At 33.2% G+C, this 23074-nt stretch overlaps 1 protein-coding gene across 2 annotated transcripts in view; it reads left to right on the forward strand.

Annotated features, from left to right (window-relative positions):
• LOC129234688 (cell growth-regulating nucleolar protein-like) overlaps nt 1-23074 on the forward strand; it is a 51091-nt gene that overhangs the window by 4541 nt on the left and 23476 nt on the right. For both annotated transcript variants that reach the window (XM_054868733.1, XM_054868732.1), the window contains exons 2-4: nt 10216-10343; nt 15275-15395; nt 17559-17666. In XM_054868733.1, coding sequence (XP_054724708.1) covers nt 10219-10343; nt 15275-15395; nt 17559-17666 — 354 coding nt within the window. In that variant the 5' untranslated portion in view covers nt 10216-10218. The remainder of the gene's footprint in view (nt 1-10215; nt 10344-15274; nt 15396-17558; nt 17667-23074) is intronic.

Here is a 23074-nt window from a genome sequence, read left to right on the forward strand (position 1 = left end):
ATGAACAATCGCTTAAATAGAAACCTTTTTGTAGTATTTTAACTAATTTTTAGCTGTTTCTCGCCTAAATGTATTTATGCAATATTATCACAATCTTTCAACATCTGATTTGGGAAACCGTTTTTCTCATAATTTCCTATATTGTACACAGTACATAGCCTATTAAGCTGAAATTACGATGGTATTTTTCATACTTCTTAGGTTTTTAGCTCCCCCCCCCCCCCCAAAAAAAAAACAAAATCTGTTAAAAATATTACTAGACAACATTTTCTCTTATTCTACTTCTCTTTTACAAAAATTAGGATGCCTCTAAAATTTCACAAAAACAATGCTGATAAAAAAAAAACTTTCACAAAAATAGAATGATGCAATACTTTCGCAAAAATAGGTAGCGAGAAAAAAATCCTGGATTGGCCCCTGTAAAGATTAGCCAGCAATGAGATAATCGTCAGCCGAGGCAAAACATAGCCCAATCGGCTACTTTTTGCGCAATCTTGCAACCATGTACACATTGAGGAGCACCAGTGCAAAAAAATTATAACCTCTTAAAAACAAATCAATGTGTTGAAGTGAAAACTTTATGAAAAATTACTTTTTAAAAAAAATTATTTTTGCTGCATTTTTATGATATAATAAAAATGCAGCTTTCACAAAAACTTTGACTAAGAAAGAGTACATTCAAGATACAGAGAGGACTTTGTGTTGAAGACACTAAATTATTTTGGGACTAAACAAAACTTCAAGATAAAGGAATATGCAAGTTATTCAGCTTTGAGTTCTGAAGAGTCGACTGTATATCATAATTTAAATAAAGGATCCTTCAATCATGTTGATTTAGACCTTTTTGTCTTCAACCACAGAATTATTAGAAAGTTCAAGTAAATATTTAGGACTAAGTAACTTCAATATTTTTTTGTAACAGTAATCAATGGTTTTCATTTTGCGACAGTGGTTTATGAATTTGATTTATGCGTGAAAACATTTGATTTACTGTTTCCAAGTCTGTTTTGAACTTTAGGTTGTACTAATCCATATGTCGAAATAATCTTCTTGATGGAGACATTTAAATACCCTTGCAGCCCAATTGATTAAGTGCCTTGTCCAGGTGATCAATTTTTCCATTCTTTTTCTTACTTGAGAAAAAATGACTTTTCTACCAATCGAGTGGGGAAAGATAAGATTTTCCCAGGAATTCCTGTGAACAAGACAGGGTGTCTACCCACCTGGAAAACCTGAAAATGTCAGGGAAATTTTTTGTACTGGAAATGTCAGGGAATTTTACTTTTGTATGCAGAATACCTGGATTTTGTAAAAAAAAATTTAAAATTATAGCCAGTTTCAAAAGATTTTTTTTTCTTTTTTTGCAATGTAGCAAAATTAATTTGATCAGAAATTCATGAACTTGAAATCACTAAAAAATTTTTTTTCTTTCCTTTAACCAGTTCTTCAATCCCATCTTTTATTTATTAGTGGTTATCTCACACACTACAATCTTCCCTGAGGCTGAGACCCTACCAAAGTTGTATGGTTCATACCATTGAGAAGAGATAAAATGAAGGGAGTGAAGACTTTTTCATACATGAAGCCAATTCCCCCAAGTCACATGATAGATTTTAAAGCAAAGCATTGAAAGAAATCAGGTTTCTTTTGCTTATTTCATGCAAAACGTGTCAGCCATTTGTCCTTGTTGAGTCAGGTGACTTGGGGTCTTTGGGTCAGCTTTTGCTAAGCCAATGATTGGACTTGCTCCCTCCATTTTAATCCCTGCTCTAAGGTTCCTTCCTTCCTTTGACAATAACTTTCTTTCCTAAAACCAGTTCTTCAACTCACCTTTTGTTCTCTAGTTTTGTTCATTCCAGTTTCCCTTGCGAGTTGAGAAGTTTTACACCCCCTAACAATTGTAGTTAGGTTGTTTCTGCAACTACCAATGAAAAACTGTTTAGTTTTCTCATACCAGTTATAGATAAGCTCCTCAAAGTAAAAGTAAAATAGCTTATTGTTCAATTTCAGCATTACTTAGGTGTTTGTGTAGTTCTTAACCTCTGTAGAGATGTGTTTGTTAATTTATGTTTACTTGCTTTTCCTCTTCAATCAGAGTCAAACAGAATGTAAAAATGTCATCAAAGAAAAGTGTTTTTCCACTAAAATTTGTTTGATTTGGTGGAGAGAAGGGCTGAACTGTTGCACAAAGTGCTTTCAGGGGCCAATCCAGTATATTTTTCTCGCTACCTATTTTTGTGAAAGTATTGCATCATTCTCTTTTTGTGAAAGTTTTTTTTTTAATCAGCATAGTTTTTGTGAACTTTCAGAGGCATCCTAATTTTTGTAAAAGAGAAGTAGAACAAGTGAAATTTTAGTTTGAAAAGTGTAAATGTCATCTAGTATTATTTTTAACAGATTTTGTTTTGGGGGGAGGTAGGGGGAAGCTAAAAACCTAAGAAGTACCAAAAATACCATCGTAATTTCAGCTTAATGGGCTATGTACTGTGTACAATATTGGAAATTATGAGAAAAACGGTTCCCCAAAACATGTTAAAAGATTGCGATAATTAGTGTTCACTCTAGGAAAAAAAAGGGCAGGGTGCTGGCCTTTGAAAGGGGCAACCAAGACCAATGATGCATCACTCAAAAAGTACTGAGCGCCCCCCCCATACCCCCAAAAAAATTACGAGGAGAAATAACACTTAAAACACCTTGCAAAAATTGAAACAGTCTAGTCTGCACCATGACCCCCCCCCCCTCCACTACCCTTGATCGCCGTCACCACTGACTTTAGTATTAAATATGGTTTCATCCAGAAAACGCACTTGTCTTCAGAATAGGATTAGCTCAACCCCCCCCCCCACCCACACACACAAATGCCAACTAAGCTAAACTTCCACACTCCATAGGAACATTTATCTAATGCTAAAACTTGACTTTGGGTGTTTTTCAACACTTTTCAGACCATAATTTTAAATACCTATAAGAGTAAAAAAAATTCGAGGCATTTCAAAACCCTTTGAATTTTAATTTAAGAACAGTATTTAATTACTGATCTCCCCTTCCTACAAAAGAAATTGCTTAGTAATGGCATTGTGCCATTAAGTATTTTAGTAGACATCAAAATCGTGATGAGTGTAAATTCTCCTTTTTTAAATATTACATTTCAAATAGAATAAATAACTTAAAATACTGTATGCAGTGCTTCAAAAATGTAGTGTGTAGCAAGTTGCAAGAACGCCCTGTCAATGCAATATGTTTCCATTTCAAACGGTTTTTTTAGGTGGGGAGGGCGCTGGGGATGGGGGTTAAAAATCCAAGGTATTAAAAAAATACCCTTGCATTTTAGCCCAGTGAGCTTTGTACTATGCTCTTCTTAGGAAACAATCAGAAAGTTAACTTCCCAGAAACAGATGTGAAAAGATTGCTACACAATCACTACCAATGCGCTAAAATTAGCTAAGCCTAATTTCCACATGCAAACGAAAAACGGGCACAAAGGGCTGAAATGTTAGGAAAATGTCCTATTCCCTCTCTCATTGTTGATTCTCAGAAGATCAAGGATGGGAAGGAATGAAACAAAGATCTCTCTCTTCCCAGAGGACCCCACTCCTTCCCACAACCTTTCAAAAACCCACCCTCAGTAGAAGGAAGAACATGCCTTTGTTTCCTACTGATAAGCCTGTTTGAATTCTGAGAATCTCATCCCCTCTTTGCCTAGGTATTTGCTTTTGTTTATGGGGCCGTTTTCAGGGTGAAATTCTGGGAACAAGGATAAGGCATGGGCGTTTTTGCAGCCGATCGCTGGACAAATAAAATTGCCCCGATATCGCAGCAGGTCGAAACGATGGTTGAGGCATCTTTTTAAAAACACAGACTAATTTTTGAACAACAAAAACTTATTTTTGAAAAGCTCGGGGCGCATTTCGCAATCTAAAAGAAAGGCAGGGCGCATTCTGCTGATATGGAAAAGGGCAGGGCGCTGCGCCCTTCAAAAACGGCCTAGCGGGAACACTAGCGATAATATTGCATAAATACACTTTGGCGAGAAACAGCTAAAAATTAGTTAAAATACCACAAAAAGGTTGCTATTTAAGCGATTGTTCATATAAACCTGCTTAGAATTTTATGTTATAAGTAAATTTTGTTTTAAACAGAGAAAAAAATTTTATATTTTAAAATGTGAATTTTTGTGAAATTTTCGATGTTTATGTGAAGCTACCTGATTTTATTACTTGATTTTTGTGAAAGTACCTATTTCAAAACAAGATTTTTGTGAAGGTACCGAAAAACGGTAGCAAAATCAGCCTATATTTGGCCCTGGCTTTAGACATTTTGTCACTCTTAGAAGTCTTTGTTCAAAAGGCAGAGGTTGCAAATGTCGAATCGAATACAAATAAACCCTATACCCCCAAATACCTATGACACAGTGAAATCGATGTTGGAGTGCAGTGAACTTCTGGAAACAAAGTTGGGTTTTTTAAAATTTTGGTGCCATCAGAATTTCAAGTTTTTTGATAAGATTCCAGGCTAGTAAACCAATGGCCCCTTTCCTGTGTGAAGAGATATATTTGATGCTTAACAATTTAATGAAGCAATTTCTTAAAAGTTCTGAAAGTCCCCCCCCCCCTCACACCCTAAAGAAAAATAATAAACTTAGAAGTTTCCCAAAAAACATAGTGTTTTAATGAATGTATTTTGAAATTTATATTAAACTGTGATATAAACATAATGTCGCATAAGCACAGCCAGCCATTAAAAGAATAGCAAAAGGAGCTAAACTAACCTTTAAAAAAGCACCTGGAAAAATCTTGTTTGGAATATGGAAAACCCAGAAAAGTCGGGGAAGTTGAAAAAAAAATTTGAGTAGACACCCTGACAAGAATAATGTCGGTGGAGTACTTTTTTTTCCAAATCAGTCAGATTTTTTCAACCAAAAGTGAGGGTCCACTTGATGAGCTAAGACATGGAATGCATTTAAAAGCTTAAATCTTTAAAATGATTTAACACTAGAATTACGGGAAGGGTTGTTATGACTCAAAGCTACCCTATTTTGCTAAATAGGGTAGCTTTGAGTCATAACAACCCTTCTGTATTTTCATAAATAGCTTAATCCTTCCTTGACTTTTCCTAAATCATCATGCTATGTAATAATATTAAGCTTTCAAAAAAATTAATTATTTTAAAATCCAAACTATTTATATACTACCTAAAAAAGAAATGCAAAAACATTAACTAATGCTGAAACAGAGCAAAAATCTTAAGAACGCTTCTTTGAACATATTGCAAGAACCTGAAGCATTTATAATGTTTTTGTGCATAAAAGGATAAAAGGGAGCATTTGTCTAGTTTCTGAAATGCAGCTAAAATAAGGCTAGTTATTTAAAGGGTATTTTAAACTGTTTTAGAATAATTTATTATAAATATGTTTTATTACCACTAATTTTTAACATTATGTGTGCATTATCGAGTCAAAATGACTCCCGCCGTATTTCTACATATATGAACCTCAAAGCAGAATACTTGATGATGTTCTGCAACGCAAAATCATTTGACCAAAATTGTTCTGCAAGTATTTCAAGGATTGTATATACAACAGCAACCAACGTGACCTTTTCCACAAGTGGAGAGCTCTAAACCAAAATCGTTTCGTACAGAAGGGTTTCTTTTATAATAAAAATTCAAACCTAGGTGTCAAACCACGTTTTTTTTTTTGGTTAAAATAATGTTGATATATAAATAAATTACTAAAATCTATATATATAAAACGCTTATGTGTAGTGCAAAACGAGCCTTTATTTCTTTCTCTCCATTGGCAACGAACCGCTTTGTTTACGTACGATCGTTGTTTACAAATGCTGCAGACTCTCTTCTAGCGTTAGAATTTTGATTTTTGAATGAGTGTTTTCGGTCACTTGAATATAATTTACAAAGAAAAGAGCAGTGTGCTTGGGAGTCTTTAGATGAAAGATTTAAACCCTGATCGGTAAGGAATGCTGCCGATAGGATTACTCGCGCAAACGCACGCCGTGAACTGCGAATTGCAAATCGAGTGAGTTCTGTAAGTGTTTTCAAACATATTTCCAGTATAATCATGCACTTTACTGGAGAAAAGAGTGTAACTAACTGTGATAGTAATGAAACTGGAGAAAAATATTATTTTATTTTTAAAAAAATGCTAATAATAACACTGATCCTTATCCTCGAATACCACTTATTTTATCCGATAGTAACGTGCCTTTTAAATTCAAATGTGAACAATTTCCTGTTAGATTAGCCTTCCCCTAATGACTATAAATAACGCACAGGGTCAAACTTTTGATAATTTTTTTTTAGATTTGACAAAACCACTTTTCAGTCATATCCGACATGGATATGTCATATGTAAGGCATTCAAGAGTCATATCATTTGATTATGTCTCTGTTGTATCTGAAAACCCAGAAATTTTCTATCGTGTATGCAGAGAAGTATTATGATTTTCTTTTTTTTTTTTTTTGATCTTTTGCAAAGTTAATGTTGATGTCGAAAGGTTTTTCACTTAACCATAAAATGTCTTACTCCGACTCCTTTACCCAAAATTAGTCTGACTCCAGCTGTAACTCCGCAAATATTGGCAGAGTTGCAAATTTTGAAAGAAAATTACCGACTCCATTTCTTGAAATTTTAAACCTTCACCTCCGACTACTTTACCATAAAACCAGTCCATCTCCACAGCCCTGCTATAGCTTACCACGAAAAGAAGGTGGATGATCTTAATGCAAAAACATCATTTCTAACAGGTTGTTCGTTATTATTTTGAAATAAATAGGATTAGCGAGACCATGCCTCTTACTATTCGATACTTTTTGGAAGATTCTGCCTATTGCAAATGATGTCATCCGCCTTCTTATCGTGGTCAAGCTTAACTGACGACAACCTGTAAATACTGAAGTTTTTTCCCAACCACATTTTTTTATATGCAGTGAAGCACCGCCTATACGTTTTTAAAGAGACTATGAAAAAAGCGTACAAATGAAAAAAATGTATAATTGGTAAGAATTAATGTATATTAGACCCTCCAGGGACATTTAAAAAACGTATAATTGATAAAAACGAATAGAAGAGAAAGGTCTAAACCGTGCTTCACTGTATTATGTTATTCCACATAGACTAAATGAGTTTATTGGAAAATTCTCATTGCAAAGCATGTCACTTAGTTTTGCACTGCATTGAAGTTAAGAACTGAACAACAATGACAAAGTAAAGCAACAAATTGAATCGTGAAGACCTGAAGAGCGAAAGATTTCACATACTTTTGCAATAGCATTGATGTTAAGAACTGAACCACAGTGACAAAGTAAAGCAACAAATTGAATCGTGAAACCTAATTTTATTGCTAATATGTTTTCACAAAATCATTTGACCCTCTGCTTTATTTATAGTCATTAGGAAGGCTAATCTAACAGGAAATTGTTTACGTTTGGACTTAAAAGGCACATTGCTATCGGATGAAATAAATGGTATCTGAGGTATGACAAGTGTTACATAATAATCTTTTTTTTTTTTTTTTTTTGCTACAATAATATTTTTCTCCAGTATTATAATTATCAGTCTTCGGTCAACCCTTTTTCTCCAGTAAAGTGCATGATTAATCCGTAAATGTATTCAGGAACACTTGCGGAATTCTCTTGATTTGAAGACGATGTGCATTTGTGCACCTTAGCCTATCGGCAGCATTTCTGACCAATCTGCATTCAGATTTTTCATCTAAAGACTCCGTAGCCCACTGCCCTCTTCTTCATAAATTATATTCAAGTGCTCTGAAGCCCAGAGGCTCAGTGGTAGCGTTTCCACACTGCAGGTCCGGGTTCGATCTCCGAGTTGGGCATGATTGATTCTGCTGTTCATTCCTTCAGTGGGTCGATAAAATGAGTACCAAGTATGCTTGAGAACTAAACCCTGGGGGTTCCGCGTTAGGCTGACCTCTTAACCGGAACATCTGCCTAGCACCCCAGAGCCCTTGGTCAGAAGGAGTGAGATGAGTACAATAGGCCTTGGCCCTCATAAGCTGTCGTGCCACTGGATTTGGTTTCTTGACTTTTAAAACACTCATTCTAACATTTTTTTAAAACTAAATTACTGCTTTCAGAGAATTTCAGAAGTTGCTTGCTCTTTGCAACTGTTAGACATTTTGAAACATATATACACACATATTTTGACACTGAACATAGTATAATTTAAAAGTTATGGGGACTGCAGAAAATGAAGAACAAGCAAAACAGCTGCAAGAGGATCTAGATCATATTACGGAGTGGACTGATAAATGGGGTATGGCTGTTAATGTTGGGAAATGTCAAGTGCTACATTTAGGGCATGGAAATAAGTGTACAAGTTATTATTTTTAAGGTTCAGTCATTAGTCAGGCAGACAAAGTTTTTGATCTGGGGGTCTCAATAAGTCAGGATTTAAAGTTTAGCCAACAGTTTAGCATTGCCAGTAACAAGGCCAATAAGATGCTTGGGTTTATCAATAGATCTATTTCAAACAAATCTAAAGAAGTTCTTCTGCCCTTATATAGAAGTTTGGTAAGACCTCATTTGGAGTATGCTGTTCAGTTTTGGTCTCCTTATCTTAAGAAAGACATTAATGTATTGGAAAGGGTTCAAAGGTGAGCTACAAGGCTAATAAATGACTTTCTCACTTAAACTATGATTCCAGGCTTAGAAGGCTAAAAATGTACAGTCTTGAGCAAAGAAGAGACCGAGGGGACATGATTCAGTTGTTTAACTTTATTAAAATGAAAGATATTACGGGGCTGAAGTTTAGCACTGAAAACAGGACAAGGGGTTATTGTTTTAAGCTATTTAAATCTCAGGCTAACATGGATGTTAGAAAAAATTATTATTTTAGCAGGGTAGTGGAACCTTGGAACAGTTTACCAGAAGAGGTGGTAATGAGCAAGGGAGTAGATAGTTTTAAGAGGGCCATTGATCTTCACTGGGGATTGTGAATTGACTAGGACCAGTCTAGCTGGGCCCAGAGGCTGTTGCTGGTCGTCACTTTTGTATTTGTATTTATATTTAATTAATGACCGCGAAATGTTTTTAAGTGTGTAAACAATGTGGGGGTTTTTTCACTGAAATTTCTTTTGCATTTAATAAATGTAGAAAACAAAGTTTATATTATGTTTGTAATTTTAGTACAAAAATGTTCCTTTGCATACTTCTCTCAACAGATAATGGAGTTGCAAACTTTTGCTTTATAATAATCCAATGCACGAGTTGCATGTCAAAGTAATTGTACCCTTTTAAATGTATGAAAATCATAAGTGTTATGATATTCATATTAAAAAACTACCCTTTTTAAATACAGATAAAGCTAGACTAATATTTGGTGACCAGTGAGTGTAGCAAGCTCGGATCGCGCGGGGGTTGGCGAGCGTTAGTGAGCAGGGGGCAATAGCCCCCTAGTAATGAATAAAATAAGTCAGTTAAGGTAGCATATAGTTAAGCACTTCAGAGCTTTCTAAACAAAATATTTTCCGGATGCAAAAGGATTGAATTCTCAAACAAGCAAGACAATTTTCGGCGATGAACGTGTTTCAATGTTGGAATGTTTCCAAAACATACGTTTATGGTGGAGATTGCAGTGGTGAAAGTTGACTGGGAAAAATAAGGAAAAAGAGGAACCAAAAACGCTAGAAAAATCAGAATCTTTTTGGATTTAAAATATAAAATTTCTGCAGAAAGTCAGAAACTGCAGATTTTCTACAAATATCTTCCAACTCAAGATAGAATTCTATACAAATTCTGCAAATTTCTTTAAGTTCAAAGCTTTCCGCCGAATTATCGTAATTTCCAAGAATTTTAGATTTTCTTCTATTTTAAGGAAATTTGCAGAATTTGTGCTAAATTTTATCTTGAGTTGGAAGATATTTGCAGAAGATCTGCAGAATTTTCATAGAAATCTGTCAAATTTTTGCAGAAAATTTGTTGGAGTTTTCCTCTCACATTTGAACGGAATTGTTCTGCAGCTTAGGCATCTGTTCTGCGAGTTACATCACAAATTTAGTAGTGTTCTACTTTGGGGTATATGAAGACCACTGCAATTCCCGTGTTAAATCTATGATTTTTTTTTTAAATCATCTAATTCAAATCACTCAACCCTGATAAAATGTATAAAATATATTTTGAATATACATAATATAAATTAGTTTTATTTAGTTCAGATTTTATTACATATTTGTTTTTCAGATCATGGTGATATTTGCTTGTAATGCTTGTGGTCAATCTATCAAAAAGAACCAGGTTGAAAAACATTGCCAATTCCAATGCCGAAATTGTGAATCTTTATCATGTATGGACTGTGGAAAAGATTTTTGGTTAGTTTTTGATTTTTTCATAAATTATGTTTACCTTTCATAATAAAATTTGCTAAATATAATTTTACTGTATTCAGGATTCTGAACTTTTGCTGCCGATAAATTGCCCCTTTGCTGATATTGTCAGACATTTTTACTGGGGGGTGAAAAGGTAAAGGGCAGTATCTGCAGAAATTAGTTTATGACATATTTGAAGTAGATGCAATGAGTAGTGATTTGGTCAATATGGAATATTCGGTTATATTGAAAGTTTCACTACAAAAACTTTCATTTGGGCTATAACTTTCATTCACTCAAGCAGGTAAAAAAAAATTGTTCCTTTGCCAAACGAGACAACAATTTTTTGTTTGGTAAGTCAGGGTAGCGACAGATTAGGGAATTTCGAAAAAATAACAAAACTTTAGGGAAAGTTGATTTAATGAAGAAAAATATATTTTTTTTTTTTTGCTTTGCAAAATTAAGTATCCTATTTCCCTAAGCATTTTCTGCCAATTATCTGTTTAGAAAAAAGCAAAATTAATGAGGTGAGATTATATACTGGACCACCTTTTGTTGTGCGAAACCCGCGCTTGGAATCGGTTTATGTATTGTTCAATAAAATGTCATTTAAATGATATCTGAAACAGAAAAGTTCCAAAATGTAAGCTAATAATGGGTTAATTTTAACTATGGCTAAATACTGAAACATTTTTTCTTTAACAGTTATTTCCTACAAAACAATCTAGAACCAGAAATAAAACACAATATTTTAGTGTTTCATTTATATTAAAATATAGAGGTTTTAAAAACCATGTGTTTAATGTTTTTAAGGAAATTATTTATAAAACAAGTTGGATTTATTATTTTGAAACAGCATTACATAAAAATAAGTAAACAGAACATACAATGGATCTAAAAGCAACTACAGTCAAACCTCCCTATAGCGTACACAGTCAGGATCAAATTTTTTGTCTGTTGACTGGGTGTGTCCGCTATGGGGAGTTCGAATTTACAATGACATTTTAATTTTGCATTTTGAACCTACACATACTGTGTGTAGTTCTAAATTAAATTAATGAGTAGTGCTTATATAAGTGTACTTACAATATGAGTAAATAATCCACTGAATCTCTCGGGAAAAAAAATAGCAAGGCATTTGTAAATTGTTTCCTCTCTGAACAAAACCAGTCAAACACAATTGAATCAATGTCGATGATTTTCAGTGCCTCTTTTGTTTTAGATCGTAGCAAAATGTAGCCCAATCGGCTACTTTTCACTTAATCTGGCAATACTGTGTCGATTCCTCATCAGCGTCTGAAGGGAAAGGATACTGCGCCGATGCTCGTCTCTCAAAATCTAGTAGCGGAGGGATACCATTAAAGCCCTGGTTTCCTAGGAGCGAAATCGGCAATCGTCGGCGTCGCTCCTCGCCGTGAAGATTTAGCTCGGGCGCTCATGCGCAGAAGAATCAATTTCCCCTTCGGCGAGTTCGCTCCTAGGAAACCAGGGTTTAAGTTGCACTAGAGTTTTTTTTTTTTTTTTAATGAATTCCTCTCGCATGCAAACTGATAAAGCAAGGTACTCTGTAAAAGGAGAAAGGTTTTTTTCTTCTCTTTTTTGCTAGAATTTTGTGTATGAAATGAAAACAAAGCTTTCATACGGTTCAACTTAAAAGTTCGACTTGAATAACTCCTGTTTTCGGAGAAAAAGGGGTGTTAATCCACTTATTGGTACTGGTTAGCCCCAGAGCATCGTAAAAGAGTAGAAAACATGCTTGCCACAAAAGCAGTGCTGAGCAAACTCTTACCAGACACCAGGGCCGGATTTAGAAGTGTGGAGGCCCTGGGGCAACGAAGGAGTGGAGGCCCCTCATCAGGGTTTGAAAAGATCATTATATTTTCAAAAATATCTGATACTTTGATATATATTCGAATATTTTGATATATATGTATATCCGATATTTTCGACCCGTGAAAGTTAGGATATTTGTAAAAATTTTATTGTGGGGGCCCCTTTGTTGTGGAGGCCCCAGGGCAGTAGCCCCGCCTGCCCTCCCCTAAATCCAGCCCTGCGAAACACAGAAAAATAAAATGAAACTCGGCTGATTTACTGTCCGCTAACGAAGAGTAAAACACAATATACGCCAATCTCGAGAGTCGGGGGATACAGAAACTGTCCACCCCAGTTGCACAAAGTTTTGTAGATGTCAGGGACAAGCTTTTAGAACTCATAATCTGTCTGCAAAATTTCGAGCGTGGTTTCAATAAAAAAAAAGAGTTTTTTTTAAAAATTATTTTAAAATATTAAGGCAGGAGGTTCCACCGTGGGGAGGGGAGTAAAATGAAATTTCATTATGGGTGTTTGTGTGAATTTTTTTTCTTTCCTCCGTTATTATATTAATTTCTGTTTAATAATTGAAAAAGAAAATCAATCAGTGGTTGAGCATTTAACTCATTGAAACTCAGAATTTCGTTAAAAACATCTAAATTTTGTGATTTCAATAAAAATAAAAGGAGAATTTATTTGTTTACCTCTTAACCAAGCGTACTAAACACAAAAAATTCAAAAAATCCGATTCTCAAAGCGGATGCAAAGAGATTGCAATTCGCAAAGTGAAGTCTCCAAAAATATAAAAACGGCTCATAAAAGAATTAATTTTTTAAAAATTATTTTAGAATTGCATTTTATAAGCCATAGAGAAGCCAAGATAAACATATCATTAACATCTATTGACACAGTTGCAGCAAAAGTAAAATTAAACCATCGATTCAGCATTTAAATTTTTGACTCAAACAAAAATGGAGTTTCGTTTTAAAATCTTGAAAGGATGGTTTTAATAGACTTTTCATTTATTTGCCTCCATATAAAGCAAAGTTAGCTTGAAAAAAAAATAAATAAATAAAAGTTCAATTCTCATATCGGATGCAATCAGATAGCAATTTTCAAAATGAAAGCATTAAAAGTATCAAAACGGTAAATAAAAAAAAAATTAAAGTATAGTAATTTTAGAATTACCATTTAGCAGATCTGCATGATGAATATTATTAATATCACCGACATATTCACCCAAAATTCGGAGTCGTGAAAAAAAAAGGATGAGTAAAGGTTTCACACCAGATACCAAATGGCAATAATTTTAAAGCTGGTAACCCTATTTGAATTGATCACATTTCAATTTGCTGATAAAGGCTTTTTTTTAAAGTGATTAGCAGGAAGAAAAGTCTTTACGCTGCATTTTCAGAGAACTTTGTAACAACACTACTGCTAACGATTTGAGTTATTCACTATGTTATTAGTTACATCGCTTGTATCTTTTATCTTATACACAGAAATATGCATGATTTTGATTTCAGATTTGCTTTTTCAGTAAACAATTTGAAAACGGTCATTTTGTTTTGGGTTATACATGCCACTGCGGACGGGGAACAACCACGTGTGCGATCATTCCCACCCCGCTTCAGCAGTTCATGCAAGTAAATGTCCGACAGTTGCAGACAGGTTTTTTTTTCTTTTTTTTTCTCTGCAGACAACCTCTTTTTTTTCTGCAGACAACTTTTATTTTTTTTAGCGCGGACAGAACTGTCCACGATTTTGTTTCGTTGTCCGCGACAATGTTGCCGTGTGGCAGCGTTTCTGCCACTGGTCTGTCCACTAACGGGGAGTGTCCGTTAAGGGAGGTTTGACTGTATAAAGCCGAGTACCCAAATCTGGTTAATAAAAAAGCGCAGGATATCCAGTATTCAGCTAAATAGCTTATCGGTGCTCCCTAATGCTAACCCTGTATTTTCAGATCAGTTATGCTAGCATTTTAAAATGTCCTGTACAGCACATTTTTCATGCTGCAGTTTTTTTCATCAGCAAACAAAGTGTATTATCTTTAAACCATGCACAACTTGTAAATGTGATAATAATTAGTTACTCAGACTTTTAATTTCATCCTGAGAACCTGTGCCAGATTCTGGGCAACATTTACTTGTTGTATAACTCCATTGTCTCTAATATTACCTTTTATCTCATGAAAATAATTTGAGGCACTTTTACAAAACAGAGTAGTTATGGAAATATGCAGTAGGCTATTTATTCACTTTAAAGCTATTTTACTCCCCTGAAATGTTTCAAGAATTAAATAAAAGTCACTTGCTTAAAAATTTCCGAAATAATTCAAATATGTCATGTTGTAAGATTATCAGTTAACTCTTTTGAACTATGTTGCTAATTTGTTAAGAAAAAATCGGTTTAATCTTCCATTTCATGAAGGAGGTTTTTAAAAGCCTTTTTTTAAATGCTGTTATACCCGTCACAATGATTTTGTCACACTAAAGGTATAAAATGAGTATACCTAAAAATTTCTGATCAAGTTGTTAATGAGCTGTTATTGTTACCTTTATTCTTAGCATTGACACTTTTCAAGAACAACAAAATACTATGGCCAGATCCTCCATTTAAAAACTTCCTGTAGCTCTTCTCATCATAGAGCTCAATAAAAAGCGCCACTTTCACTCAAGACAGGCATTAGTGCCTCAGTCGTGTTAAATGAAAGTTTAGGACTTGTTGATCATAATAATCAATAAAATTAATGATGAACTATTATTTAATTCAGGGGTGCACCAAATTTTAATCTTTACTAATCATTTCAAATAGCCTGAAAAGTTTTAAAGTATTTTTTGCATAATTGTCACAACAAATGAATATTATTAGCATAGCTTTTACTATTGCACCTAGTAAGCCATGAAGCTAGCAAAACATATGACAATTAGCTAAATAGCTTAAGAAAATGTTGCCTGATTTTTAGACACCAATATAGTATAATAGTAGTGTGATTTCTGAATGATAATATTTATTAAGTTACATAATAAGTGCTGTAAAACTGTTTTAAAATTATTTTAATGTCATTATTCAAGTATTTCAATCAGCCCATCACATGAATGTTCTAAAAAAGTTTTTCTTTCCAGGGGTGATGATTATAAACAACATATTAAATGTATAACTGAAGATGAAAAGTATGGAGGCAAAGATTTTAAGGCTAAACCAAGTAGCAACAAGGGTGAAATAAAGCAAGAAAAATGGATTGAGGTAATTAACTTGTTTCTTTTCCAATAATATTTTTGGCTTTCTAATTTTTTGAAAGAAAAATAAATGGCTATTTCATCAAAAAATGCTTTATATATCAGCTAATACTTTTGTTATACTTGTTTATTTTAATTTTCATTCTTGTTTCTATAAATTGTCATACTTTTGTTCCGAAACAACTTTCTTGAAGCATATCAAAAAAATTATTTTATGAAAATTGTTTCATATTTTTTATTAGTCTGCAAAAGATGTTTTGAATGTAATCTTAAAAATACTATGTAACATCAAAAGTGAATACTAATAGCTATTGCAAATGTGTTTTTTTTATTTTTTGAAAAGTATAGAACATTATTGCCCAATAATGGTATTAAAATAAGAAATTATTATTCAAAATATTGTCCAGTACTACTGATACTACCTTTTCCTATCTTTCTGGTAGCATTAAAAACTTTGCTTGAAAGAATGACTGTTCTCTAAAGGTTATTCAATAAATAAATTAATTTTTGCTTTCCTAGTAATTCACAAGTGCTTTTTACAAATTTCATTTGCATCTGCAAGTTCCTTTCCACTTGTTTGGTCTTTGATTCTTTTATGCAAGTGCACAGTGCAGCGTAGCAAGTGACAAAACCAATAGAATGCTTGGGTCTATCAATAAATCTATTTGAAACAAACCTAAAAAGGCTCTTCTGCCTGTATTTAGAAGTTTGGTGAGGCCTCATTTGGAGTATGCTGTTCAGTTTTTGTCCCTTTATCTCAAAGATATTTCTTTATTAGAAAGGGTTCAAAGAAGGTCTACTTGGCTAATCCTTCCTTGTAAGAGGACATTTAAGTTTTTATACCAGACTAAGGCTTAATATGTATAGCGTGGAGCAAAAGAGTCTCAGTGGAGACATGATTCAGTTGTTTTAACTGATCAAAATAAAATGTGAATCGGTTTAATTTTTGCATGGAAAGTAGTGCAAGGGGCCATTGTTTGAAGCTATTCAAATAGGCTGACCTGGAAATTAAGAAAAATTACTACTTTAGGGGGCACACACACTTGGAACAGCTTACCAGAAGCATAGCTTCCAACTTGTACAATTTAGCCGTACATTGTAAGATTTTCGGAAGTTTTGTACAATTGTAAGGTCTTATGGCAGATTTGTACAATTTTTAATTCTTTTGGTTTTGATTTTACTACTTGGTTTTAATTTAAATTGTGAACGGTTGAAGTTTCCTTTTACTTCCAGCACATTTGAAAGCAACCCCTGAAGTTTCCTTTTACTTCCAGCACATTTGAAAGCAACCCCTAAAGGCGTCATGTAAACAACGTTGAAAAGTACAAAAATTCTCTTATTTTTAAAACGTTTTTTTGCTTATAAAAGCACAGATCAAGTAAAGGTAAGGATTTAAAAATATTATAATACTTTGAATTTTAATACTTTGCTTTATATTGAGCAAAAAGGCATAGAAATATAGCCAATGCATACATTGTTAGATTTTGTTTTTAAGTTGGCATGTTGACAGCTATGCAGAAGCAGGGTTGCCAACCTTGGAGAAATAATTTGAGGAGTATTCCTGGTGATTTTGAGGAGCAAATTCGAATCTTGCGGAGCAGTTCGTTATTTTGTATAAAAATCAATAAAAATAACTAAAACCACTCGTCTAAATTTTTTTAATAGCAGTTATAATTGTTATAGCTTAATTGTTAGCTTTAATAACTAATTTTAAGCTAGTATAATTTTAAGTATAAAAATTATTATTTTTGAATTAATAAAACTGCTTTAAACACTACTTCAATCTTTGAGTGTAATAATCTTTTCCCATATTTACATGTTTGTTATGATAAAATAGCAAAATTTAAGCTTGAAAGCTTTCAGCGGTGACATGCGGAGCAAAGGAACTTTTTTGCGGAGCAGTTGGAAACCCTGCTGGAAGAAATGAGCAAGGGAGTTGGTAGCTTAAAGATTGTCACTAATTTTCATCGGGGACTAATAAACTGGCTAGGACTCTGATTGGGCCCAGAGCCTGTAGCTGGTCGTCACATTTGTGTTTGTGTAGTATTTGTATGACTAGTGTGAATGCTAGCGCAGCAGCAGCTAGTGTAAAACTCACTTGTGTTCACAATAATATGTTTTTCCTTATTAAAAATTTAAAAAAAAAAAAAAAAAATATCTATTCTTACAGCATATTCAAGATACCATAAAATCAAAGAATCTGAGTGGTCCATTGGCCAATCTTCTGGAGCATATTATTCAGTTCAACAACATTCCAAGAAAAAGGTGCAAGTTTGAGGTATGCTAAAACTTTTTTTTTTTTTTTTTGTCTTGTTTGCTTGATAGATTTAGCAACTTGAACAATAATTGACTGAATACCAGTGTATTGACAAGTGTCAAATTTTCGTTTCTGTGTAATATACCATCAATCTTTACTAATAAAAAAGCTGAAAGTCTATCTGTCTGGATATCTGTGATGCGCATAGCACCTAAACCGTTCGGCTGATTTTCATTTAAATTTGGCACAAAGTTTGTAGCATGGGGCGATTTTTTGAAAATTCGATGTGGTTCTTTTCTCAGTAATGTTGCCAATATTAGAATTTTGTGTTATTGCATTTTTGAAGTTTGAGATAGTGCATTAAAAGTTTGGATATCGTAAATTATTTGTATTGTTTTCTATGCCATTATGTGCTCAGAATTTGATAGGACAGAGTTTCACTAGGTTCGGAACTTTAGTAACTACAATATACGACCCAAAATCCAGTACTCATGGGAACAGCACAATTCAGAATTTGCCAAATAACGGACCGCTGTTAAAAATTTCTTTGGACTTAAAACTTATCAAATGTGGCTGTTTTACACAGTTTAGCAACTTTTATTGAAATAATTACTGTCTAAGTTGAGCAGTGCAAGGAAACGAGGTTCAAAGTTGAAGGATCGGATTAAAAGCACACAGCAAAATCCTTTAGGAAGATTTCCCGCACTAAGATTGAAAATCTTGATATTTTCTCAAAATTTATTTCAATCTTTTATAAATCTGAAAGGAAACCAATCACTCGTTAAATCAAAGTTCAATTTCTGAAAGTTTCACTTTATCCAATATATTTTAATTTGTATGTATTTAATTTTACCTTATTATTTACAACTAACCTTCATTTCAAAAAATACATAACTTTTAATTTAGGAAGTGGTCCTATTTTCTTAGAAATGTGCCCGAAAAAGGCCAATATAAAGACCCTAATTTTTAGTCTACCAGGAGAGTGAGAAACCTGTATAATGGCTTGACTACATTTTCAAAAAACTTTTTATGTCTGACTTTTTCAGCCTGAGCTAAATTTACCTTTTGAAACAACATTGAACTTAGTCTATATTTACTTGTTGTGAAATTAAAATGAAATAAAGTATATTTTATGCAGTTTAAAACTACAGTAGACCTTCGTTTTATGCAGTTTCGATTATACGGGGTTTTAGATTTGACACCTTTATTTTATTTTACACATATAAGTTTCGGTTTTACGTGGATGTGGTAATGTAAACAGATAAAATTATCCCCTCTTTCACAATCTAAACTCTTAAAGATTGCAGATCGCATAATCAACTGCATTTTAGTGTGCTAATAATCGAGCTGGGGCCACTGGAGACAATTTATGCAATTGGCTCCAGAGCTCCTTCCAGAAGTAAAGTTATTACACTAAAACAGTTCAGAACGCACTGGAAGAGGAGCTTTTAGGAGTGACAAAGGAAGCCAAAACCAACGAGGATACCGACGTCGGTGACGCACAACCAAAAACGTTCACATTGAAATTTTTGATCCATTAATAGACAGTAGAAATAATCTTTCTGATTTGTTAGTGAAGGAAGATTCTATCATGGAAATGATGGAAGTGATAATGGATGCATTAAAGCTCTGCAAAGAATTAGAGAAAAATTCTTAATGACTGCCAAAAGACTATCATTGCCAGCTCCTTTATAAACAGAACACGAAGTTAATTCATGTTTTCTTTATGCATGTAGTGCATAAAAGTCGATATAAGTGCACATTAAACCTATTATACAATTAGTCAATACTAGAATGAAGTATTTTGTTATCTACAGAAACAAACCCCTATTTCAAAACTAGTATTAGGTCTCAATTTACGCGGCTTTTCCATGGAACATAACCCCCGCCTAAAACGATGGTCTACTGTAATCTATTTTACAGGAAGTGGTCCATCTACAGTAGAACATCAAAAATCTGATTACACTTCCATAAAGTTTTAATTAACTCTCAGCCAGAAATCTCGGTGTTTTTTTTTTTTTTTTAATTAGTTTTTCAGTTTTTTTTTTTTTTTTGCAGAAAATAGTCTACTTTCTTTGTGCAGTCTATTTTTCAGAAGCTCACTTAATTTTCTTTGTTTAATTACTGTGTAATAGTTCCTTACAGAGTAAGTACACACCGAAATGCTTTTAAATCCTTTTTTTATGTTCAGTAAACAATGAGAGTTAATTTTTGTTGCAAAATGTTATTACCCATTTTAGTATTATGTACTACAGCCCAAATTCAAAATAATAGAATATCAGAACTGGCTGAACAAAACTTGTCCCTGAGTCGGGAAAAATGAACGCACGCAAATTAAAAAGAGTAGAACTTATTATTCATGAATGGGTAAATCAATTTAAACAACTTTTCTGATATTATTTCAACGACTTATGTATCATTTACACATTGGAAAAATAGATAGAATTTGATATGGGTCAAAACATTAGAATAATCTATTCATTCAATGTGAATTTTAAAAAGTAGCAAAAATATTTGCATACCTGTTAACTGGTAGTTTGTCACAAGTATGGAGCTTGGTGCCCAGATAATTTTATGCTGTTTTAAAAACCTTTTATTGCTCAAAATGAGTCGTCTAGGTGATAAAAGGGAAAAAACAAAGTTCAGGGGTCTGTCCAGGATTTTTCACAGGGTCCGGTTTTTGTGAAAAATAAAATAATTTTGTGAAAAATCAATTATTTTTGTGAAAAATCAAATAATTTAAAAAAAATTTTTTTTCTTGTAAAAACGAAAGTTTAGACTCTTGAGATGGTGGAAACTGCATCATTGACACTTAAAGTTGAATGTTTTCTCTCTTTTCTGTTGAGAATATCATTCTTGAGTGTTTTTCTAGTATTTGAAGAGAGGGGGGAGGCATCGCTCCCTGGGAGATGAGCACCCCTCAAGTATCAATATTTATCTACCATTCTACATCATGTTAAATTATACTAGAAATGTTTTTTGTATAGTATTTAAAATAACTAAGAAAAAAAATTATGCAGGGGTTCAGCATTTAACTTTTTAACCCAAGACACTGTTTAAGAGCACAGAGTTTCGTTCAAACCTTATAAACTCCGTGATTTTCACAAAAATAAAAAAATATTTTATTTGTTTACCTCTTAACTAAGCGTACTAAACATCGAAAATTTGAAAAATCAGATTTCCACAGCGGATGCAAAGAGATTGCAATCCTCAAAGTGAAGGAATCAAAAGTATAAAAACGGCTTGTAAAATAAATATTTTTGATAAAATTACTTTTGAATTGCATTTTAGAGTCCTATGATAAACATATCATTAATATCTGGACACAGTTGAAGCAAAAATAAAAAAATAAATAAATAAAATAAAAAATAAACCATCGATTTAGCATTTTAATTATTGACTCATAAAAGAAAATGGAATTCCCCTTTAAAAACTTGAAATAAGCTTTGTTACAAAAATAAAGAGAATTTTCATTTATTTGCATCCTAATAAAGCGAAGTTAGCTTGAAAAAAAGAATAAAATATGATTTACATATCGGATGTAAAAAGATTACGTTTTTCAAAATGTAGACATCTATAGAAAAAAATAACGGTAAATAAAAGTTTATTTAAAGTTAATTATCCTTTTTAGTATCGAAAAACCAAACCCATATAACTTTCTCCCAAAATAACAGTTGAACATCGCACCACCAGACACTAAGTGGCGATAAGTTTAAATTTTGTAACCTTCCACCCATACTATCCTCTGTAGTTCTAAATTCATTTCGCTGTATATTATTGATGATTAAATCATGAGTGGGGAGAAAAGTGCTTACTATGCCTATTCAGAGAATGTTGACGCTTTTCCAAAGAAGTTTACAACAACACCGCTGCATAAAACAAACAAGCAAAATTATAAACCAAACTGACTTTCAGCTGTTAATTTCTTTCAAAGAAACCAACAACAGGCATTATATTTATTTGACGGTAGTAATTATTTATGGCTTGCAAGAGCATCACAAGAGTGCCGATTTTTTTTTTTCCTTTTGCAAAATTAGCTGATTTTGTATAAGTTGATTCCTCTAATTTAACTTTAAATATGCTGTATTATTTTAATTTGAGATTTGCTCTTTCAATAAACAATTTGTGAAAGATCCGTTTTTGTTTACCAGAATTTTGTGAAGGGTCCGTTTTGGTTGATCGGATTTTTGTGAAATGTCCGTTTTGGTTGATCGGATTTTTGTGAAGGGTCCGTTAACGGACCCAAATTTGCTCTGGCCAGACCCCTGAAGTTACACATTGTATCATTTCTTAAAGTTAGAAAAAAACTATCCAACTCAATTGAAATGAATGTTTTACAATCTATGGTATGCAAGATTTTAAAGGAATATAGAAGGACTGACCAACTAAAAAGTAACCGAAGTAAATGAGGTTGAAAAATTGTAACACCTGGCAGAGATGAACCCAAATTAAAGTATTCATCCTAAATAATCGTTGAAAAATGTTTCATACGTCTATAAGTGTTGGAAAGGATGTATAATTATCTTGTCCATTCCAACTACACTTGGACGGTTGCATAAACTGCAATTTTAATTGCGGATCTACGAAGTAAGACCAAAGATAAACATAAAGCAGAGACGTGCACAACTCTCCTGGAGCCAAGAGAAACTCACACTGGGGCAGCAAGGTTGGAAAAGTATTATATTCAGTGATGAATCTTTTTTAAAAATATCTGTGAACAAAAAAAAAGGGGGTTCGGGTTTGACGTTTAAAAGGAAAAGTGTATGAGAAATTTTGGGTCATCAATAATACTGCATGATACTTCATATGAGGCACAGCAGTTATACATTTAGTGACACATTTTATCTTCCAGCAAGATTCTACTCTGTGTCTTGTCTCTAAATCGACTCATAAATTTCAAACAGAAAGAGGAATTTCGGTATTAAACTAGACAAGCAACTCTCCCAATCTTAATACGATCAAGAATTTGTGATTCCGTCGAATCTAAAGAAAGTGGTTCAACACCTGGTGCGGGCCAACAAAATTGAGCTCGTTGTCACCTTGAAGAGGGTATGGAAACAGTGTCAGAAACGATTAATGTAAACAGGTGGTAGAATCCCTGTGTGAAAGGATTTTAGCATTGAATCCAGCAAAAAATTACGCATTCTAATATTGATATTGTTTTTTTTTAAAGTGTTTTCCCCCTTTAATTTGAATATTCTAATTTTTTGACTCAATATAAACCGTCATCTCTACAAACTTTTGGATTATTCTGTCTAAGATTATTTTTAATTGAATATATTTGAAAGGAAATGCACACCTAAAGGTCTAAGAAAAGGTGGTACGTTAATTTAAATACCTAATTTGCAATTATTTTGGTTAGAATAAACTTTTTTCCGAAAAGTGAGAAGTATTTTATTATTTTGAATTTGGGTTGTATATTGCATATT

The sequence above is a fragment of the Uloborus diversus genome, chromosome 1 (genome assembly GCF_026930045.1).
Source record: "Uloborus diversus isolate 005 chromosome 1, Udiv.v.3.1, whole genome shotgun sequence".
NCBI classification, from domain to species: domain Eukaryota; kingdom Metazoa; phylum Arthropoda; class Arachnida; order Araneae; family Uloboridae; genus Uloborus; species Uloborus diversus.